Source organism: Apis laboriosa, unplaced genomic scaffold (assembly GCF_014066325.1).
Source record: "Apis laboriosa isolate Shangri-la unplaced genomic scaffold, ASM1406632v1 scaffold24_cov149, whole genome shotgun sequence".
Classification (NCBI taxonomy): domain Eukaryota; kingdom Metazoa; phylum Arthropoda; class Insecta; order Hymenoptera; family Apidae; genus Apis; species Apis laboriosa.
The window spans coordinates 289367-313891 of record NW_025222499.1 but is presented as its reverse complement, the minus strand read 5'-3'; the positions used below and the strand labels follow the sequence as shown (position 1 = coordinate 313891).

General features: G+C 24.8%; 3 protein-coding genes and 1 long non-coding RNA gene across 6 annotated transcripts; 1 reads left to right on the top strand and 3 right to left on the bottom strand.

Annotated features, from left to right (window-relative positions):
• Positions 1–2893: 2893 nt before the first annotated feature.
• On the top strand, positions 2894–11435 carry LOC122713536. The gene is made up of 6 exons (XM_043934100.1): positions 2894–3121; positions 8461–8718; positions 9173–9309; positions 9688–10138; positions 10688–10865; positions 11037–11435. Exons 1-6 carry the CDS (start codon positions 3089–3091, stop codon positions 11276–11278), a joined length of 1299 nt encoding a protein of 432 aa, XP_043790035.1. The 5' UTR covers positions 2894–3088; the 3' UTR covers positions 11279–11435.
• Positions 8586–9748, bottom strand: LOC122713537. The gene is made up of 3 exons (XR_006346502.1): positions 9620–9748; positions 9185–9355; positions 8586–8774 (listed from the first exon to the last, which is right to left on the bottom strand). It is a non-coding gene; the product is annotated as an uncharacterized LOC122713537 (long non-coding RNA).
• Positions 11436–13488: 2053 nt separating the features above from the next.
• On the bottom strand, positions 13489–16340 carry LOC122713548 (ethanolamine-phosphate cytidylyltransferase). 3 transcript variants are annotated; one of them, XM_043934111.1, is made up of 6 exons: positions 16129–16337; positions 15751–15888; positions 15395–15574; positions 14848–15274; positions 14545–14765; positions 13489–13685 (listed from the first exon to the last, which is right to left on the bottom strand). In XM_043934111.1, the coding sequence occupies exons 1-6, from the start codon at positions 16170–16172 to the stop codon at positions 13589–13591; spliced, it is 1107 nt and encodes a 368-aa protein (XP_043790046.1). In that variant the 5' UTR covers positions 16173–16337; the 3' UTR covers positions 13489–13588. The 3 variants fall into 3 exon arrangements, with proteins under 3 accessions (XP_043790046.1, XP_043790048.1, XP_043790047.1); XM_043934113.1 differs by having other exon boundaries at positions 13565–13698; positions 16129–16338; XM_043934112.1 differs by lacking the exon at positions 13489–13685 and adding an exon at positions 13738–14016 and having other exon boundaries at positions 16129–16340.
• Positions 16341–17940: 1600 nt separating this feature from the next.
• LOC122713547 (ATP-dependent RNA helicase dbp2-like) lies at positions 17941–23052 on the bottom strand. The gene is made up of 6 exons (XM_043934110.1): positions 22754–23052; positions 21044–22245; positions 20911–20970; positions 18860–19090; positions 18575–18772; positions 17941–18514 (listed from the first exon to the last, which is right to left on the bottom strand). Coding segments are annotated over exons 1-6 (1854 nt in total). The 5' UTR covers positions 22756–23052; the 3' UTR covers positions 17941–18353.
• Positions 23053–24525: the final 1473 nt, after the last annotated feature.

Genomic DNA, 24525 nt, shown 5'->3' with positions numbered 1-24525 from the left:
TCATTAATTTTTAATATTGCGTTTTTGATATAGAAGATTATGTAACCAAATGTAATGGCGTAATTTTCTATCTTTCTCGTGCAGTTCATTTCTTTGTCTGTGACGTCATAAATACCTCCTTGCATATCTATGTTCCTATTAACAAGTTAGAGCTTCCAGAATCCAAACACGAGATGGCGCCACGATTAACTAAATTTGATTTCTTTTGTTTTTATTTATTCATTTCAAATATATATTACATAGAAAATTTATATTTCTATCTATATATATAAATTTTATATATTTTTATATTTTTATATATCAGATATATATCAAATATTTTTTATCTATATATTTTTATATATTGTAGATATATTTTATATATTTTTATTATATATAACAATTATATTATGTATTATGTATTTATGTTATTTATATTATAACAATTTAAAGAGAATGTATAGATAAATGTATTAAATTTTATATTTAATTAAATTTAAAAAAATGTTTAGTATCCATAAATATAGTAGTATAAAAGGAAATATATGTAAAAGATAAATATAAAATAAATAAATATATTAAATTATAGAAAATTCGGAAAAAATTTCCTATATTGCAAATTTTGTAAATATCTTTTTCAATTATATTCTTTTTATACAAAATTGTATATTTGAATAAAAAAATTTTTACTATTGAAAATTTCGATTTTTTTATTAAAATAAGAAAATTCGAAAAGAAATGGCACATAAAATTATTCTACTTCTAAGAATAAAAATTTTTTTACGAAGCATAATGTATATTTATAATTTCTATGTGTATGCATATATAATCAATACATATGAATTGTGCTCATATATTTTTAAATTCTTAATACACGTTCCATGTAAATATACATATACTTCAATATATCTTCAAAATTACTCTAATAAAAGAGGAGATAGCTAAATCTTTATGAGTTCCAGTTTTCATCGTCGACACTATAGCAATATACAAGTAACGGATACATTTTCGTCTTGAAGCGTAACAAACGATAACGGTCAACGATTATTGCTAAAATCTCAAGCGAGTGAAGCCACATAACAAACGTAATTACAAAGAATACGCGCGTGCCATCGTTGAAACGGATCCCTCGTTAAGGGAGAGTGCCTCGGAGGATAGGAGGGACGAGAGAACGATTCGATTTTCATTAAAAAGCAATCGTTTCACGGCGTACGGTCGTTGGCAATGATTCACTCCGTGCCCAAGGCAGACAGAAAACAACGGGGGAGCAATTTTCCTCTAGAATCTCTAGATGCGTTCGAACGAACGCGTGACATCGCACTGCGCCTCTATTAGTCTCAGTCAGTCAGTGACAGGTACGGTAAACCAGCATGAAAATGACGACCAACACGATGTCATTTTCACTTTTTACGGAGGCATCTGACGCTGAAAGCAATGATTCTCTGTGAGAGATAAAACGCAATGAAACTAGAAATGTTGCCCGTCTTCCGCTATTTGATCATACGAGAATGAAAAGAATCGAGTTATTCAACATTAAACGATTAAAATATACGTGTAGTGTCTTTTTATACATCATACGAAATGATCATTTTTATTGAAATAAGATAATTTCAAAGGAAAGGATTTTCTGTTTCAAAGAAAATTCGAAAATATATCTGATTTTTATTCTTAATCTGATTTTTGTTCAATATATGCATAAAAAAATTTCACATATTTTATAGATTATTGAATTTGAAATTATATTTTATTTTAAAGTTTCAATAAAACTTGAAGTAAATTTTAAACATTCAAGCAATAGTTTGGAATAAAATTTTTTTTATAAAATAAAACCTTTTTCCGATTCGAACTTTAATACTTTTAAATTTTCAAGCATTAAATTATTTTCAGTATTTTTTAATCTCATTATTAAAGTGCAAACCCTAGCAATCTTTCAATATGTTTGATCAAGTACTGGCATTAACCCAAAATCAACACACCGGAAAAGTCAGCAACCGGCTAAGCAATTCGCCTTTTATGCATGTCAGAATCACGTAATGTTTCGCAATTCCGCCAATTCACCAAGACTTCCTAGATTGGAATGCCGCGCGGTTAGTAAAAGAAACCGAAATGAAATTTTGATTCGTAATAAAAATGCTTCACGGTTAATGAACATTTCCATTCTTCGTTAACGATTGCATCCTCTTCCGATAGGGTAAAACAAAAGGGGAAAAGACATTGAATACAAATACTCACCGTTGAAGATATTTATTTCGATTTCTTTTGTGCCACATCTACTTCATATTTCTTTATGACTATATATCTAAAATATAGAAAATAAAATATTTAAATATATATTTAAAGTTATTAATAAAATTTTTAATAAATAATTAATTTCAATTAATTGATATATATAAATTATTACATCTTTTTCTTTTGATTAATATCAATAAATTATCTCAAAGTTACTGAAATTACATTCTAAAAAAAAATTCTCCGATTAACACAATTAAAAATACATTATTACCTAAAATTTTTTATATCTCCATCCTCCTACTTTAAAAGCTTCATTCACATAACCAACCTTTTCGCAAAATAAAAAAAAAACAAAAATATATATCTTCACTTTTCAAATTAAAACCAATTAGTTATTATTATTATTAATACCTATCACTAATTATTAATATTGCAAATTTACAAAAGAGAAGAAAAGACAATTAAACGAGGGGGGGAAAAAAAAAAGAAAAAAAAAAAGCAAAAGAACTCAACGAAAGCTGCCATCCCGAAGGAAGATCGAGGAAACGCGGTGTCCGTTCGAGGCCGTCGCTGCTCGCGAAGAGGTAAGGATGGTTGTTAGTGGAGGCAGCAAGCATGCATTAACAGTACTCTGGATGGGCCGGTGGTTCCTTGATTTCCGTTCCTCCCCTCCAGAAGACGGTACCCGTTGGAAGAACATCTACCACGGAGGGAGAATTCTTGCGTGGTACACGCGCCTCAGTTCATCGGGAATCTTCGTCAAAATTGCATCCCTCTCTGCGCGATCCTTCTTACCAGGAAGTGCGTAATCTCGCGTGTTTCGCGATTACGATTAAAGAAATAAGGATAAGTAAGAGAAAGTACGTCGAGCGGGATCATGTGGACCATTCTGATCGTTGGATTTTGCATGGTGGGTGCCAATTTTTATTTTTACTTTTAACTCGGTTCATTGCCGAACCTGTGGTGGATATTCAGCTTTTAAAATTATCTTACGTTTGGTCACGTGATGGTGAGATTGAATTTGAAACTTATATCGATTTATGGCTAAGAAAATTTTTGCGAATATGATATCCATAGTTTTTATTTAAAAAAGTATCGTAAATATTTAGATATGATTGTCAAAATTATGTAAGTAAAATTTGAAATAAATCTAAAGATATGTGTAATTAATATTTTATATCTTTTATTTATATTTTCATATTTATTTTAAATTTTACAATTCTAGTAATCATATTTATTTATGATGTTAAAATTTTAACATATATATATGTTCGTAGAATTTTCGCAAGTACCTATCTGTATATTTCTAAGAAATTATATAACTCTATAACAACTTGATTTTATTGCCAATATTTTTATCGTTTATTTTTATTATCGTTTATTTTTTTTTTATTTTATTTATATTAATACTTTAAACTTCTAAGATAAAGAAATGATAGTATTTTTATCTGTTTCTATATCTTGATAAAATAAGGAAACTTATTAAATTTTTTTTTGTAGAGATAAAATAGTAATTATAGCAGAAATGTAAAATTTTATTTGCATAAGAAAACCAAGAGTATAATGTTTAAAATGCGTTTCACGTTGAAGTGTTAACTTGGATTTCTTTAATGTGTTCGGTATTCCATCAAACTTTTTCAATTCCAACTTTTTCTTTTAAATTATGATTTTAAAGGTCACGGATAATTGAATCGAAATCCAAAAAGCAGCAAAGGAAACAGTTCAAATATAAAAAAGTAAAAAATTTTCAAGTTTAATTAAAAATAATTTATTCTTATAATTATTTATTTATTAATTATTTATTAATTATTATTTAATTATGGAAAATAATATTATTTTATATGTTTTATTTTATCAACAATCTATAATAAAAGAAAGATAAATACATAAACTAATCTAATAATTCATATATATTTAAATATACTTAAATAATATCTATATAAAATAGATTTTATTAATTTATATTTTATTTCAAAATAAAAACGTACAAATAGTAAACAAAACATGTGACAGTCTTTCAATAATAACTTCAAAATTTCTTCGTCAAAAAAACTTTTTAAGAGGCTATTAACTTATACGGAAACCCACGTGTAGAAATAACTAAATGTCATCTTACCAAAAGTGCCTAGGAAATAAGAATGAAATTTATAGCGTCGTAAAAAGACGCTATTGCGGTTCTTTCATGAAAAAGGAAAAAAAAATGTGAAAAAAACATTCGTATGCGTATATATATATATATATATATATATATATATATATATAGTTATCTAGAAGACAATCTCAAGGGAACCAAGAAAAGAGGACCGTTTCTCGTAACAGATTCGACTGTTTGTCTCTTCCCGTTAACTTTCTGCACATCAATCGAATCGAAGAGCACCTCATACATATGTGACACTTTGTATAAATCCTTTTTTAAACATATTTTTACTTCTATTTTTTAAATACATTATTTAAATACGATACTATTACTTTTTTTTTTATTAATCTACATATTTTTAATAATTATATCAAAATTTTAATCAAATGACTATATGTTATATATTTTTATATACGCCTCTAAAAAGATTACTTTTCATTACATCCCTTGAAAAAGATTCAATGCAAAACATTTCATAATCGACAATTTATACAAAATAAATAATAAAAATTCATCGATACGTTGTTCCTATTAGAATCGAGTTTGTTATTACTATTACTGCTATAATCGGTTCCATTACTATTCGCAGTCTAAATTGAATTTCGTAGAACGCAGGCCACATCTCGCGTTCGAATAACACAGTGTCGATCGGTGGATCGAAAAAACATTAACGTTTCGATAAAAGTTTCTATCGACCGGTCACAATCCATAATTTGGCATTCAATTTGAAACAAGGCTTGATCAAACTTCTATTAACTCCACAAATTGGATACCACGACTCTGTCAATGGCAATACACAGTAACAGAGTCTCCACTTATTTTTCTTTTCCAACCGGCTTTTTCTTTAATAGTTTCCGTTTAACGATTCGGAAATCATCGTCGAACGTTTCATCGAAATTACATGAAACTCCTATCGAGGAATGGAAATGGAAACTTTGAATTTCGCGCCGTTTGCTTCGCTCGTCTCCGATTAAAGTTACAATAACAGTTTTCAACGCATACCATATTGGGGAAATGATGGCCTGAGTGCTTATCAACCTTCAGGATTCGATTGTTGTATTATTTTTTCATTCAGTCGATTTAACAATCGATGATAAAATTAGAGTAAGTTTAGATATAGTGATCGATCTTGATCTAGTCATCGTCCAAAGATTGATCTGTCGATTGTATCGATTCCTAAATCGATCATTTTAAAATTATCAAGTATTCGAGGAATTAAAAAAAAAGGGATACCAAATTTTTTAAATTGTAGAAATCAAATTTTCTCATTAAGTTTAAATTTTTTTTATTTAAAAATTCATTAAATACAAAATGTAGATCTGTACAATCTTTATTTTATAAATTTAAAAAAATTTCAATAAAAAAAATCAGAAATACAAATATTGAAATAGTACTTTAATAAAAAAAAATATTTTTCTAATATTATCTAATATTACATCTTAATCACTAATTAAAGTAACAACGAAGATATTTATAAATTATTCATAATTTTATATGATACACTTAATTAATATTCATATAATTGACATAATAATGCGAATTAAAGTTAAATACATTTATTAAAATCATTATACAACTTTATTTGAATTAAAATATCACAGATTCTATATTTCTCAATCATAAACTCGCTTATTTTATATTGATATTTATACAAAATGTTGGCTGAAATAATTTATTTATAAAGTATTTCGATTTAATTATCTAATTTTGCGTATTTAATGCTTCATATAAAAAACAATGAGGAAAATAATCTTATAATTTATAGAAGATATTTTAATATTTAAAAAATATCAAATATATGAAAATTGTTCATGAAATTTTTATAATCATTAAATATGCAGTCTAATATTGATTCGAATAATTCAGTACTATACAATAATATATAATTCAATACATTTTACATCAAAATGATTCTTTTAACATCGAATTAAAATTTACTTTCTATCTAATAAAATAATCAATTAAATAATCACAAAAGAAATATCAAGTTTTTTTTTAATCTTCATATATTACTTTATTATTCGAAGTACTATAATTAAAATTTATTTTAATATAACATTATTCCAATACTTAATATTACAAATATTTAATATTCATATATTTAATGTTAACAAATTAAAATTAAATTTTTTTTGAATATCTTTTCATCGTAGCAAATTCTCTGAAAATAACAATTTTAATATCATGAAAAAAAAATTGCAAATCTAAAAAATTGGACGATATCATCACAAGAATATATATATATTTCTTTTCAACAAATAAACAGCTAAATATATTAAAAGAATTTAAAACAAGTTCTTGATATATCAACTTATCAATTTTACCTTGAAAATCAGCCAATCTTAAAAGCCCGGGTAACCTACCTCTAACATAAGAAATAACCATGACCTGTACTACGATTATACGTCTGGCTGACTGTACGATGGACAACTTGTATGGTACGCATATAACGAATAACTTAGGCGGGTACCAGAGCGTTTCTTTACACCGTTATTTGTATTGAAGTCTTCTCTCCTCGCGTGTTGGCCATCTTATTTCATATCGAAGTTTCATGCTGCACTAGACAGATCAGCACATGCGATGGTAACGCGCCTTAAGCTTGATATCGAACAAAAAGTGTTAATTAAGGAAATAACTATTTTCTATGACCAAGTGAGGTCACTCAACATCACTCTGTCCAGATGTTAAGAGGAAAAAACGATTGTGTCAAGAACGGTGACAGGGCTGAACAGATGTTATTTCACGGTAAAATAGTTCAGAAGTTTGTTAGCAAAGTATGTTAATGGTTAATGCACTTCTGCCACTATGGAACATCCACTGAACTATGAAATTCTTCGTGGTTGCATTGTATTCTTTTTCATTAACGCCTAGAGATTATAGCATTCTTCAATCATTTCTCATTGAATTTTATCATTAATTACAATCAAATGACAAACACGATTAATATGATTATATACATATGTAATTATGTTATTTGTAAGATCGTGTCGTGGAAATGTACATCATAGATAATGAGGCCAATGACGTAAAAGATAATTGAAGATTTAATTAATGATAATTGAACTCTACTTGACATTATTTTAAACATAATAATTGATTGTATCTGATATATTGAATTATTGGAAATTCAATAATCTGATTAATACGATTGAATTTTTTAAGATATTTAATAGAAAAATTAAGATAATCATTACAGAGACAGTATTTTTAAGAAAAAAAAGATAATATGGATTATTTTAATCTTAATAGATATATATTTTAAAAAAGTTGTTTTTTTTTAAATTAAGAATTATTTATATTGGACGTAAAAAAATAGAATTGAAATATGATTTGAAATATTACATATAATTGCAAATGAAATTAAACATTTTAAAATATCACGTAGAAAAATATCCACAATATTCTTCTTACAATTTTAATTTTAAATTATACTAAGCATTATATGTACATAATCATTTTACATTACATCTTTATAATCACATATTTTATCGTAATAGAATATTCATTTTCATTTATTATATTATTATTCGCAAAATTGTTGCAAATATAAATTTTAATTTTAAACATCTTTAAATTATATAATTAAAACTAAATATTTGAAATTATATGGATGAATTTTTTCAGAATATCTTATATGGCAAAAAACATACATGCAAATAAGTCACAAAAATTTCAAAAACATTTTAATTTTAATTAAATTTGCCATCCATTTTAAATTTGCTTATCTTATAATCTAATTTTAATGTTTCTTAAAGTCATCTATTACATTATAAATTTTAATTGAAATATATTTATCTATAGATCATTATTTTTATAATAAAATTAATAATAATTATACCATTTAATATAGAAAAAATTCACACAAAGGCATTATGAGAGACTGAATATTTTTAACTGAGATATAAATTAATTGATATTTTTTTCTTTTCAAAAATATTATTCTCCAACAATATACTTATATACAAGTTCTTTTTTAACAAACGGTCCATTATTATATTTCAAAACAGTTAGAAAAAGATCCGTATACAAAAACGAAATGAATTACATACCAGAACGTCGCGAATATCGTTCGAGCAAAACTGGGTAGATGAATGACAGTGGTATTGTTTCAGATTGCCGCCACCGTTGCCCAGGATTACGAGGTCTCTGACATTCAGTGCAGCGGCGCAGGATCAGCCGCCGATCTTCTGACAGCGAAGATCAAAAGGCCAGTTAGTTTCAGAGGAGCGCCGCTCTTTGCCGACGACAGATCCGCCAATCCACTCACCGACATTCACTGCCAGATCAGGCCAGATCCCAACGATCCTCAGGAAGATAACTACTTCCTGAAGGTGACTGACTTCTCGAGATGCGGCATCCTGAAGAGGAACGTGAGTCATCGATCGAAATTTTCGTTTCCCGCCTTCACTGCGTTTTTCTCCTCGTTCTGCATCGTGCATCGATAAATGAAACAGATCAGTTAATACATAATCGCTTTCGTGTAACAACTTGTTACATAATTAATTGTAATTATCATTTGCTTTTCTCGATGATCGTTAAATTAATAAAAGACACGCGATATTTATGATCGTGTTACAAAAGTTAAGAACAGATAGAAATAAATTTCGTTGTAATTATATTTTATATACCTTTAATTTGTAACGCTTTTGATTGAATTTAAGTGTTTTAATCATTATCTTAAGTTTTAAGTGATAATGAATCTTAAAAAATTAAAATCCAAGTCTTTGGAAGAGTATTATTTGATTCATAATTATTAAAAAAAAAAAAAAGGGAAAAAACTTAAACTTATTAAACACACGATAAATTAAACTTTATTATTATTAGGGTTTTATTCACCTGCGAATATGGTTTCCGGCTTTTCCCGGTGTTGTAATGCTAGCTGATCAAGAATTGATTTTGATGTGTCGACCACCTGAACCCACGTTACTTCGACACAAAGCCGCTGGATTCGCTGGAACCTTGTAAGTTGGTCTTCAGCAAAGCCACCAGTTTCATTCAATAACTTTACTGGGAAGCATACATGAATTGCAAATTAATTCAATGCAATATAATTTTTTTATGATAACCAAATTATAAAAATATTTTTAACAAAATGTAACTAAAATTTAGTATACATTTTATAATTCTCTTAAAAATCGCAGCTCATAAATTAAGATTTTTCTCTATTGCAAAGTTTTTATTAATTTCATTATAAATTTATCTTTAATTTAACTTCATTATTATAAACCTAAATGAAACATATTAACAAAAAAAATATAATTATATACTTACATTTACATAAAGAATATTCAAGAATATACACAAAAATCTTCTTAAATCTTTACATATATTTCTTCTAGTCCACATGGAGCAAGAGTGTCCGGTGTAGTTGAAGAAACTCCTGGAAGGCTAGAATACGAGGTAGCCCTTTATCGTGAAGCTACAGGCAATGTATCAGATGCATCAGGATCACAAACAGTCGATCAAGCGGTTCCCATCGGTACAAAACTTCAGTTAAGAGCTCGAATAAGTGCAGATAGTGCATGGGGTTACATTAAACTATTGGAAGTGACCGTTAGTCCCGATCCCGATCAGCCTCACGCACCAGGAAGTGTTATATTGGTGAAGGATGGTTGTAGAAATCGAGATTTCGCGTCAATAATTCCTCATCAACCGGCCCGCTACAGGGAAAGAAAAAATGAAGTTTTCCTGGATTTCGAGGCATTTCTTCTCAGCTCAATGAGGGAGCGATCGACGCTGTGGATCCACTCGCAGATCAAAGCTTGTATGGAACCGCAGGACTGCCAACCGGTAAGGACATAATTTGCGGTCAAACCTATCTCGTGGTCGACGACTGAATGAGTGGCTATTGACCTGTTCGTAATTCGGTGTCTGTGGTAACAAAAACGTTCATCCTTTAACCCGCTCGTGCGGCTTTCAACGAGTTTGCGGCTTTTCAAATGATTGTTTGCGCACGCTCTTTGTTTGAACGCAAACAATTTCGATATAAAAACAAGATTAATGCATTAAAGTGTATATTGTTGCACGATATTTATCGTTAGCGAAAGTTTTATTCGATTATGATAGATATGATTGAAAAAGAATAAGAATTAATTTATAAAATAAGTTAATTCTTATATTGGCAACTTATCTTTGGACATATATATAGAATATTTAAATAAATAGAAGATTATCTAAATGATATCCTTTGTGTAAAGACAAAAAATATCTGATATCAAAATCTTAATATTTATCAGAAGCGTTTACTTTAATTTAATATATAGAAATAGAAATTATAATGAATAATATATGTATAAAAATTAATAACTTATTAAATATCTATTTTTATATCTATTACAGGATTTTTGTCTTGATCTTTTTGAACCATCAGGACATGGTAAAAAAAAGAAAAGATCTATCGAAGAAAGTACAAATGACATATTTCCTAAAATCGATCATTTAATAAAAGAATACAACGATTCGACACCTTATACAAAATTTAAGGAAAATATCGAATACACGGTGATGATGTCCGATGGTAAACTTCATATAAATTTCGTTTTTTATTTGTCAACATTAAATTAATGATTATTTCAAAGTTTTAAAGACTCAAATTTAAATATATTTTTACCATGTTAAAATAACAAAATAATGTAATATTAATATTACAATTATAAAATTCCTTAAATTTTTATTTTTTGTCTTTTAGATTTATATCAAAAAGTGGCTGCTGGACTTGAAAACAGCTGTGGTAGTTTTCTTTACGTTGCAACTGGATTAGGTGCACTTCTTGTTTTATCAGCTTTTATCATGTGCTATCTAGCAACGCGACTTCATAACTTATCATCCACTATACCGCAAAATAAATCTATCGATGAATTAGTACGAGATCGCGCTAGAAAATATTCTGAACCAATACCAGGTTACACTGGCCGATCTACAGTTCAATAGCAGAATGCAAATGTTGTACTCTACTTTATTTGTGTTCAAAATGTTTCAAAATGAAACATTTTTACGGAATGAAATAGAAAACCAAATTAAAGGATTAAATTGTTGTACGAAAAGAAGCAACATATCATATACAAATAATTAAAATTATAATATTCAATGATAAGCTTTAAAAAATTATTAAAATAAGAATATAGAATTTCAAATATATAAATATAATTAATATATTTAATTAAAAAATTAAATTTTAATAAGATATTTATATTAATTTTAGTTTAAAATATATAAAATAATAAGATTTAATAGAATTGCTACAAAAATATGAATATGTTAAAAATTGCGATTTATAATATATTATTTATAATATAAAAAGGCAAATGTAATTTACAAATTTAAGAAATACTAAATTTTTTTATTATTGTCTTTCTAACTGATCATTCACTTTGCACGTTTTATATAGCAAATTGCACGAAAAACTATTTTACTTTTCTCACGTTAAGTACATATTTATTATTTATGAAACTATTTTTTTTATTATTTCAAGATAAATTTATTAAACGTGCAGTGCTATTACGTGACCTGAAACAGTGCATATGTAATCTCAAATAGTAATTTAGATTAATCGTATTAAGTTACTAATTATAGAATAATTTATTATCTATCCCAATATGGATTCATCATAATGAACCAAGTTTTCTTGGATAAGTGACAGTTTGAATCAATGTATATATATATGTAAACATAATAAGATATATTAATCATATGTGAAATTTTATCATTTATGAATTTTAATTCCAAACTACTTAATCGACTAAATGTATAAATAAATAAATACGATAAGATATTTATTGTATTAATATGATCGCATATAATAATTTTATTTATTGCAAAATAAAGCATTATTACATATTTACGCATGTCATGCTTTTAGATACATTAAATTGATGGCAAAAATTAAATCAATTATTCCATATCACAATATTTTATAGCCTATTATTTTATTACATTATTGCGAATACAATATGTAATACGGAATGCGATAATGCTGTGCAATTGCGCTTATACATACAAATAAAAATATAATTTATTATAATCAATTCTAATTTAAAAAAGTAAATAAAGCACATAGAAAATAAATTTTAAATATGCTTTGATACAAATATGTAACATCAAAAATAAAAATGTAGAATAAATCTATTCTATATTACGTATATGACTAAAATTTATCTTTGGTTAATATTTTACTTTCAAGTAATGCTAATATAATAATTAGTAAAAATAAAAATAATATAATAGTTATGTAATTACAAAATGTGGCACTTATGATTTATTTTACATTTTTAACATTTTCAAATGTACATTTTTTTTTTTGTATGCACTATTCATTCATATTAAATATATTATATTTGACAAAAATAATTGAAGATATTTGTTTTATATATAATAAAATTTTATGAATATTGCACAATTGAATATCATAAAAAAATATAAATCAATTCATTCTTATAAAAATATACAAAATTATAATGCATTTCATAGAATAAATAATATAATAAATAAATTATTTAATTAATTATATTTTTTTTATAACTAATTATAAAATTTACTATAACATTGGAATTTTTCTAAAATTTCTCATTTTCTAAAAAATATATTTTTTTTTTGATAAATTTTGATAAAAAATTATATAAAATTATTATAACTGCACTGCAGCTGCATTATAAAACTTAAAAATACTTAAAAATATTTGATATAAAAATTATTATTTTTACTATGATAAAACCACTACAAAAAATTAAATATCATAAAATATGTAAATAAAAATCAATTTTGTAAAAAAAATTACATTTTTACAAAATGTCAAAATATTTTGATATTTAATTTTCTTCTATATTTATCTCAAATATACAGGATGTTAATATTGTAATAATCAAAACTTATTAATGATATTCTTATATCAGAGATATATATATATATATGTGCATAATTAAACATCGCAACATAAAATAAAATTTTCTAAATGTTTTTAATTAAAAATATTTGAATATACAAATATTCACAACTTTGTATACGTTTATCGTTGTATTTTTTTTTTTATCGTTAAATCATTGGGAATGAAAAATAATATTTCTATAAAATATTAATATATATTTGTATTATATTAATTATTATATTAATATTTTAAATATTTAGTATAATTATAAATGTATATCCAAATAGAATTAAATAATTTAAATATTAGTGTGATATCATATTTACAAATATATATATCATAAAATATAATTATCACACACTCTGCATATACAGAAAAAATTATTCAGTTCTTTCTTTTTTCTGGGATTTTATAAAGGCTTCATAAGCTGCTAACTCTTTTTTTTCTTTCTTTAAGTTTCTATCTTCAAATTCCAACCTGTAATTAAGGACTATATGACAACATGGTAAATTTATCTTAAATATTTGGGATATGCAAATATTTTTGATTATATTATAAATTAAATTTTTGTATAAAAAGTACACACATAAGAAGATTATAAATAGATAGAAATAATTACAAGATGAATCTGTAAATTCTATTATTACACAAAATTGCATATCCCATTATGAAAGCATAATAGATGAATGATAAAAAATTATAAAAAAAAGAATTTTTATTACAAATTAAATGAACAATTACAAAATGCAAGATGGTAACAGGTCAACGGTTGTTCAAGTTCTTAATTATCATATATAGTTCATTTGACCTAGGAAGATAAAATACTGCATACAATATATTTTTATTACCAATTTTGTATCAATAATATATATATATTGTTATATATTTATATATATAATAAAAAAGATATTTATATCTTTAAATAGATAAAATTTGAATATTCATTAAAGTTACATAATATTATGATTAGATATTTAATACTTTTTTATTGAATGATAATTTTAAAAAATTTATATTTAGAATTACATCTAATATAATTCTAATATAAATATCTTTTTTAAACAAACAACTTTTGTAATATTATTAAAAATTTTCTTTATTAAAAATTATTTTTACCATTATTTATTTATTCTTCTCATTTTTAATTCTTTTAAATCATTATAATTTGAATTTTATTTTTTTTTTTGAATTTTAAATAATTTTTAAATATAAATAAATTAATATAAAATTTATATATTATATATAACTTTAATTTGGAATCTAAAAATCTTTGATTGTAATTAATAAAATACTTTTAATCATATAATATTATATAATATATAATTATTTAACATACCTGTGAAGAATTATACGTTCAACAATTTTTTCTGTTGTCATATCATTACCACTGTTCAACAATTTAAATTTATTTTGTCTTTTAGGTTCAACATATGGATCTGAACCATCTTCACAAGGCATGATAGGAGTTTGACCATGACAAACAATAGATACATCAAAATGTTCCATAAGATCTTTAGTAACTTCATATGGTGCTCCAATTACTACTTCATTAACATACTATTTATAAATCAAATAATAAATTTTAAATATATCATAATTCAATTATTTTCAGACTTTAATTAATAATCTTATTTCTTACCTTGCATGCTAATACACTAAGTACTCTTTCATGAAGATTCATAATTGGATGATTACCATATTTGTACCGATTAACTACTGGATCTGTATGAAGTCCAACTATAAGATAATCACCTTCTTTTTTTGCAACTTCTAAGAAATCTAAATGACCAACATGAAAAAGATCAAATGCTCCTGCTACATAAACTATTTTGTCTCCAGGTTGTGGACTTTTTCCATCACTAAATTGAATAATTTTTTGTGTAGTAGGTAAAAATTGTGAACAACCTGTCCAAGGACTTCGAGCTGTTCTGTCTTGACCCATGCTTTTACTGGGTTCTCTATCAACACTATATTCACTATCTCCTTGTTTAAAATGTTGTCGTGTCATTAAAAGCATACGTCCTACTAAATCAGTTGTTGATACACCAGCTGTTCTTTGAACTTCTCTACAATAATTACATTTTCATATATATTTTATTTATGTATAATTTATATTATTATTACTAAAACTCTTTCCTTTTCTTTTTCTCTTTCTCTCTCTCATTATTTTATTATTCTATTTATACCTGTAGCGACCTGCTGCTTTAACCAAATGATACGTATCTACACCATCTGCTGTCATAGTAATATCATCACCATGAACACAAAAATCACAATTATATTTGTCTAATGTTTCCAGAGTTGTAACATAAGGTGCTCCTTCAACTACTTCATCTACCCACTTAATACCACGAACCATTTTATATCTAATATAAATATATTTAATTAAATAACAAGTATAAATTAAAAATCATTCTAAAAATATTTAATTTTTTTCATATTATTTAAAAAAAATTACTTTTTATATATATATATATTAATAAAAAATGTAAAAATTATTAAAATTTAAAATATAACTTATTTTACTGCAATAAAATCATACCTTTCTTGTTCCATAAATACTGGTGGTCCTTTATGTTTAGTAATTTCTTCATCTGTATGTACACCCACAACTAAATAATCACCTAATGCTTTCGCTTGACGCAAAGAATTCGCATGGCCAAAATGTACCATATCATAACTGTATTGAAAAAAATTCTTATATATTTATTTATACTTATTTAAAAATATAGATCACAACATTGTCAATTTAATTTAAAAAAAATATCATAATTTTGTTATACATATGATTTTTTATTTTTTATGTATGATTATGTCATCATTCGATTATGAAAAAATTATAATCATATACCAATTTCGAACAATAAGTACATGTAATTTAAAATAAATAGAGTAAGGTTATAATTTGATAGAAACGTACCATCCATCACACCACACTCTTACTTCTTTACGATTTTCTGTCATAATGAAGAAAATTGATATTTATTATATAAGAAACAATTTTTTTTTTTTTTTTTTTTTTTTTTTTACTCAATAAATAATAATCGATAACTACGATACACACTACACCAAATCTGGGAAAGCACTAAGATACTGCGTGCTTGCTTCGCCAATCCACATTATTACTCACACATCATATATTTTTCAACTATATCCCCACTTCTTTTATTTCTCTCTCTCTCTAGACATTTATAAGAGATATTAAATATTTGAAAAGAGAAATCCAATAAAATCAAAATATTTGAAATCAATTACAAGATATTTTTAAATTTTGAACAGTTTTAAAATAATTTTAAAATAATATTTAATATTCAGATATATTAAATATATAAAATGATTTACAATTCAATATTATAAGTCCAAATAATTCTTATTATGTTATGGATTTTTTTATGAATTCTATTAATTTCATAAATAAACTTATATTCCTATTTTTAAAATATAAATTTTAAATTTATTATAAATTATATAATTTAAAATTAATATATTTTTTCAATTTTTTTTATGTAATTAAACATAAATTTGAAATACAATAAACGATATTATAATAACATAATATATTATTACAATGAAAATGGAATATTTCATTATTTATTAGACAACATTGTACAATATAAAAATATTACGACTATTTCAGATCTACAAAATTTACTATTATACTATTGATAAGACATTAATAATATCTTGTATAGAATAATATCTTATATAGAATTCTGATCTAATGATCTTTTAATTTATTCAACATCAAAAAATATATTCACGCAAAGTTATAAAACACTGAAATTTACACATAAATATATTATGTGATAAATACTATGATAAATGACTAATGATATTACAATGTGAATTCTATTATCGCAAAAATAATTAGACAGGCACACGTAATCGGCAGTTATAGCTCTAATAATATCGCTAAAGTATAATTGTACAGAATATTATATTGGAATGAATCAATAGATTCTGATCTGATCATATGATAAATCTTCAGCCAGTGATAAATATCTTTTTATGATAAGCTATTAACATTAATCATTCATAATGACACATATTATAACATATTATAATTTATTTTATGAACGATATTAATGTTAAGTGTAATAATCATTTTAAATAGTTACATGACTGAAATATTATTTTAATGAATATAAATCATTTTTTTTCTTTTTGACAAAATTCGTGTGAAAAATATAATAATTATAACAACATCTCAAAGCAATGAGCAATATGACTTTTTAATGTAATATCTTTAAATTCAATAGAAGATTTAATGAATGCAATTTTTTCTGAACAAGGAAATCTATATATATATATATATATATAATAAAATTTTATCTAAAATTATTTAAATATTTTATATTCATATCATTAAATTTTTAATATTATAATGCATAGTTTTATACTCTTTTAAATTTAATACAATGCAATGTATTATATGTTTGAAATAATATAAATAATTCATGCATTTACAATTTATATCAATACTTACAGAAGAATCAAATTTCTATAAATTAAACAAAATTTATAATTACCACAAATTATAATATTATTATTAACATAATTGTTTGAAATTAATTTTTTTCATTATTCATTGTTTCTTAATCTCCTTTATTTAAAAAAACATTATTTTTTATTATTTCTTATTATATTTTATAATTAAATTTTTGTTTTTATTTTTATCTAATCTATATTAAGTATCTAACATTTTCAAACAAATGAAGCATAAAATTCCATGAAAATAATATAGTTATATTTGCAAAAATCGAAGTTAAAAATCAGCAGTAATGTGATCTGCTATTACATTTACATGTACATTTTTTTTTTTTTCTTTTTTTTTTTTATAAAAAAGAATGCTTATGAATATCCTTAAATTATCATAATCTAAACCTTCTAATACATTTAATTATATTGTTTTAATCGCTATTACGTGAATTTTATTCTACTTTATGTTTAGTCAGCGCGAGAAGCACGTCATATAGAAAAAAATATTTTATTTGAACAAAACATGTTTAGTCATAATAAAAACTACACTACATAGAAAACATGTTTTATTGAAATAGAATATTTTTCTTTTTTTCTTTCTTGTTTTTTTACTATATTACATAAAAGTTTTTCTTAAAATTAATTATTTTTAAGTATTTCTTAAAATTAATAACCATTTTGTTGTCTATAATTACTGCCACTACTTCCTCCCCCGCTTCCTCCATATCCACCATTTTGACTATAACTGTTGGAACCACCACCAGAACCTCCACCATAATTGTTTTGAGAAAATACTTTACTATTATAACTGCCACCTCCCATACCACCTGAAGATATAAATTATTTAATAACTGTACATAATATATGCAAAAAATAAAAATTCTTACAATTTTTATTTGAAGTCATACTGCTATTAGTGCCATTCCATTTATTTCCTCGGTCTCCACCACTACTACTATTAGAACGATCAAATCTTCCACCTCTATCTCCATCACGACCTCCTCGCGAACCTCGTGAACCGCCGCCACCGCGGCCTCCAGAACCACGTCCACTGCCACCTCCGCTACGTCCTCCATAACGACCTCCTGTAATAAAAATATAAGAAAATAAAATACAATAGAAGTGTAAAATACAAAAATAAATTGGTTAATTAAAATTAAATTAAAGCATACTTTTATAAATGCCTGGATTTCTCGATAATTCGTATAATTTAGGATTTACAACTTGTTTTGCTTCTTCTAAAACTTGTATTAAGTCACTAGCCTTGTGTGCGTTACCAGGAGTGAAAAATGCGTACGCAGTTCCGGTACGCTGTGACCGTCCTGTACGTCCGATCCGATGTACATAATCTTCCGAATTGGACGGGTAATCCAAATTTATCACAAACTTAACATCTTCCACATCTATATAACATTAAAAGTTAAAATCATCGAAAACGAAAATTACTTATGTCTTTGTGGTTCAATTAACTTACAAAGCGAATTAATAAAGCATTAGTAAACATAATATGTGCAATATAAATGGAATTAAATATTACTTATAAATTAAAATATATATTATTATTCACTTTTATTTATCAACTTTTATAAGATTTTTAATTCCATTTATAATTTTTATATAAAATATATAAATGAGTTGACCACAAAGAGCAAATTTTTATATTATTTACCTGTGGTTGTCAAAAGCTGGAAACGTAAATACATTTTTGGAAATGTAGAGGAATCAGAGCTCAGATGGTTCTCATGGAATTCTCACTTTATGCGTTAGTGAGCTGTATATTTACTCTTAGTAACTTCACACCCTTCTCTCCCGCACCAAAGTATGGATCTGTGCTGGTCTTTCAAAATTTGGTCCTTGCGTATTGCTTCCGTGAGGTTGGAACATTGGACAACATGTGCATTCTCCGATCAACCCCACATGCATTCCATTGTATGAGTAACATCAACATTTATTTTGCAATGTTGAAAATTCATAAATTTTTTTTTGAAATTTTGTAAAATCAATTACTTTATATAATAATATATATTTTTAAGAAAAATAAAAAAAATGAGATGAATATATATACATATAAATATTGTAATATTATCCATATATATAATATATAATATATATACAAATATATATGTACACATATTTATTTCATTTGGAAATCTATATTAAATTTTTTTTTTTATTTTATAAACATTGCAAAATAAAGTAATGCCATTTCCTATCCATTTCCTATTTTCTAATCTAAGAATGTAAGTGGTACAACATTTATCCTGTTCAGTAGTCCTTGTATGCTAGATACCCTAATTCTATAACTTCCATACTTTGGACCGTCGCAGGTACAGAGTGAGAGTGTGTTTTTCAAGTGGCACGGTGAGCCGAGGCACAGCGTTAGGTTAGCTTGTTGCGCGGGGACAGACCAGCAGTCACGCCCCATTCAATTATATATTCCAAAGCAAGCTCTCCAGAGTTCTTATCATTGATAAAACTCCGTCGCATGTGCCTCTGAAAACACATAGAACAGCACGTTAATACCAGACTGACAAGACTTTTCTTAATCAGAACAAAATTTAAAAACATGAATTTTCTATCATCTTACCTGCTTACCTAATTTAATTTTATTCCTGAAATATTTTGACTTACTTTTGATTCTAATATTAATATTAATAATTATATAATATATTTTACAGTAAATAAAAAATTATAAATTAATATTTTTTTTAGAATGTAATTCATATTTTAAATTAATAATAAATTTATTTAATAAGATTAATAGATTGAATTTTATCATAGATTGAAGAAAAATATTGTTTTAATATATACAATATCATTATTAGAAATTAAAAGTATGTCAAAATCCATCTAAACTATGATAAAATTAAAATTATAAAATATTTCTTCAATATTATTATGCTGAAAAGATGAGAATAATAACATTAATTTTTTTTTTATATGATTTTATAGTATATTCCTGGATAATGAGTTAATGGAAATCAATTAAAATATCCTAAACAAAATAAAAAAAAATTTATCACTAATTGTATTAATCGATTATTCTGGACCTCTGCAGTTTTTAAACAATTTCCATTCACACCAAGAAAGGACTAATGTCAATCAGTCTGGCACATGCCGTTATCCGTTGCCACATCACAATTATACAACTCTCACAAATGTGAAATAACCATCGCAGCCTGACCCTTACATCATACCCACTCATGTGTAAACAGATTCTTACCTAATCCTCTTGCTGCAACATCTGTAGCTACTAGAATGGCAGATCTGCTATTCCGGAACTCTGAAATAAATTCTCTAGTATTGAGCAGAATATGTTTAGGCACAAAGAAAAAGGAATCTTAATTAGAACTTACGATTTAATACATAATCTCTTTCTTGTTGACTTTTATCACCATGGATGCCAATTGCTTGCCATCCATATCTATTAATTGCACGTGTTATATCATCTACTTTTCTCTTAGTTTCAACAAAAATGATAGTTTTATTTTCTGGTTCATTTGATATTTCTTCTAAAAGTTTCATAAGTTTACCCTCTTTTTCATATTCTTCACATACATCAACAATTTGGAGAATATTATGATTAGCAGCTAATTGTAGAGAGCCAATGTTAATTTGTATATAATCAGTTAAAAATTCTTCTGCAAGATTACGAACTTCTTTTGGCCATGTTGCAGACCACATAAGAGTTTGTCTATCAGGTCGTATTTGTTCTACAATTTTTCTAATTTGTGGTTCAAAACCCATATCAAGCATTCTATCGGCCTCATCAAGTACTAAATATGTACATCTACGTAAATTTGTTGTACCTCGTTCTAAAAAATCAATAAGACGTCCAGGTGTTGCTATACAAATTTCAACACCTCGTTCAAGATCACGAGCTTGAGGACCTTTTGGAGCTCCACCAAAAATACAAGTATTTCTTACTTGTGATGAAATACCAAAATCTGATGCAACTTGTTGAATTTGCTGTGCAAGTTCTCTTGTTGGTGCTAGAATTAGAGCTATAGGTCCATCATTTCGGTTTAATCTTGGTTGATGATTTATATGTACAATTGCTGGTAAAATATATGCCAATGTTTTTCCAGATCCAGTTTGAGCAATTCCAACCATGTCACGTCCAGATAAAGCAATAGGCCAACCTTGTGCCTGAATTGCAGTTGGTTCTCCAAAACCTTGTCTATGAATTTCATTTAATACATAATCTGGAAATCCACCTTCCTCAAAATATATGTTTGGACCTGGCACATTTGTTCCTTTCACAGTAATTTCTTTATCAGAACGATAAGCTTCAACTACATGTGAACTTCGAGTTGTAACATTAGGATGTGGCTGATAAAAATCTTTTCTAAATGGTTGTAATGTACTCATATCCCATCTTGGTTTCCGTAAACGTTCTCCAGGTTGTCTGTTTTTAAAATTATTGTTTCCAAAATTACTATCTCTATTGGAATTACTACTAAATCTTCCACCTCCACTATTTCCATCTCGACCATTAAAACGGCCACCACGTGCTCCTCCTCCTCTTCTATCATTACGTTCACGATCACGGTATGCCCTTTAAAATAAAATGACTTTTATAGACTTTTATAATTAAATATATAAATAATATTTACAGATTATATATATATATATATATATATATGATCTGATATCAATTGAAAACAATATTATCATATATTATCATATTCCTTTTTTTTTTAATTAATCATCTAATATATTTTTTATTCATAATATTTAAAATGTTCGAATTAAATTAAATTTTAATTACGTTGAACACGTGTTATTATTTTATAAAAATATAATTATAAAATAAAAAATATATCTTACATTTCTAAAAAATATCATAAAAAATATTGTTAATATTAAAAATTTCTTTCAATATTTTTTTCAATTTGTTATAAAAAAAAATACAAAAATCTTTTATGCATCATGAACGCAAAAATTTCATCAATATAAAAGCAATATGGAGTAAAGCAGTCAATCATAGATATTAAATGTCAGTAAGAAATTCAAAGAAAATTAATATTTTTTTACAATATTAGTGAAAATTTCATATAACTTACATTTTTTAGGAAAATCTGTGTTATTTTAAATTCAGAATTATAAAGATTTTCCTTAATAGAAACACAAACCAATGATCAGAATCAAGGAAAAGTATGCTCTACTCGTTACACGATTCGAAGAGAATCTGTGAAACAAATATCATGGCGTCGTATTATATCAGAAAATAGTTCCATTTTAGTTTTAATTTTACTATTTTTTATGTACTATTACTTTAATACATATGTGAAGATGTATTTTAATTACACATAAAATATATTATTTATTTATTTTTTAAATAATAAAATTTAAACATTAATAGTAAATATTTTATGAGATATAATTAAAATACCGGAAATTATTAATATTAGTACCGAATGTTTAAAGAAAAAATATACTAAAATAAAATTGATAAATAAATTTTCAATCTATTGTATTATTATTGTATTATCTAATTTTGTATTATTATAGTTTATAAATAGAAATATTCAGCGAAAATTTTATAAGAAATAATTTTATTAACATAATCTGTAATATAATAAAAAATGTAACTCAATACATTCAATTACATTCATTTAACACAAATTTTAATATTTATAATTCGTTTGTAATATGATATAATAAGATAAGTAAAAATAAACGAATTTGTTTTAAATGTTGAATAATATCAATAAATATAAGATAAAATTTATTTAATAAAATTTCACAATAATAGATATTTTATATATATAAATTACTTATATAAAATACTTAACTTTTTTACATACCATAAGGATGTATATATTTTATATTTTATAAATTAGTTTATCTACATGTCACAGAAATATATATATTTTGTATATATTTTATATATAAATTAGTTTATTTATTTAATAATTTCTAATAATTTTAAAAAGTTCAATAATAATTCAAAATAAATAAAAAGATCATATAATTATATAAAACAAGATTATACAAAAATACACAACAAAGATTTTTACAAAAATTGTTATCTTGATTTTTTCTAATCACAAATAATGCATATATAAAAGTAAAAACTATACAAAAAATACATATAAAAGTTAAAACTATTCTTTTTTTTTTTTTATTAAAATGTTTATAAACCTTGCAAACATATAGAATAAGTAAGAAAATATTCGAAACCTCTCCACAACGACATAGATTAAAGTAATAAATGACAGAAAGATAGACAAAACAGGAAAAATTGTGAAATTAGCGCCATCTCTAGAGTGTTATTGATATTTATCAAAAAAAGAATAAAATAGAATAATTAAAGATTAGTGCTAGTTTTAAAGTATTTTCAAAGTCAATATTTTTTGCATTCAAAAAATATATAACACTAATTCTTACACTATCTATAAAAAAATATTTTTGATATTCAAAAAATTTTATAATTTTTATTTTATTTCTGTTTTTATTTCACTTTATTTATTCTTTTTGTTTATATATGTTCTGCAAAATTTATGCGTTTGAAACAGAGGAATCAATTTCGTTTAATTTTATCTTCTTTCTTTTTCCTTTCCTTTTATTTAAAATATTGATTAAAAATTTTATTAAAATCTATTTAATTCAATTATTACATATCATAAATATATATTTATACAAAATATTAATATTGATATAATTATATAATGAATATTAAAAATTATTTAATATTGATATATCAAATAAAATTATATTATGTTATATATATTAATATTAAATCATTTTTTTATAAAGATTTTTTAAATTATTTCTTTCTTTAAAATATAATTATTATAAAAATATTATTATTTCTTTCTACAAAATATAAAAT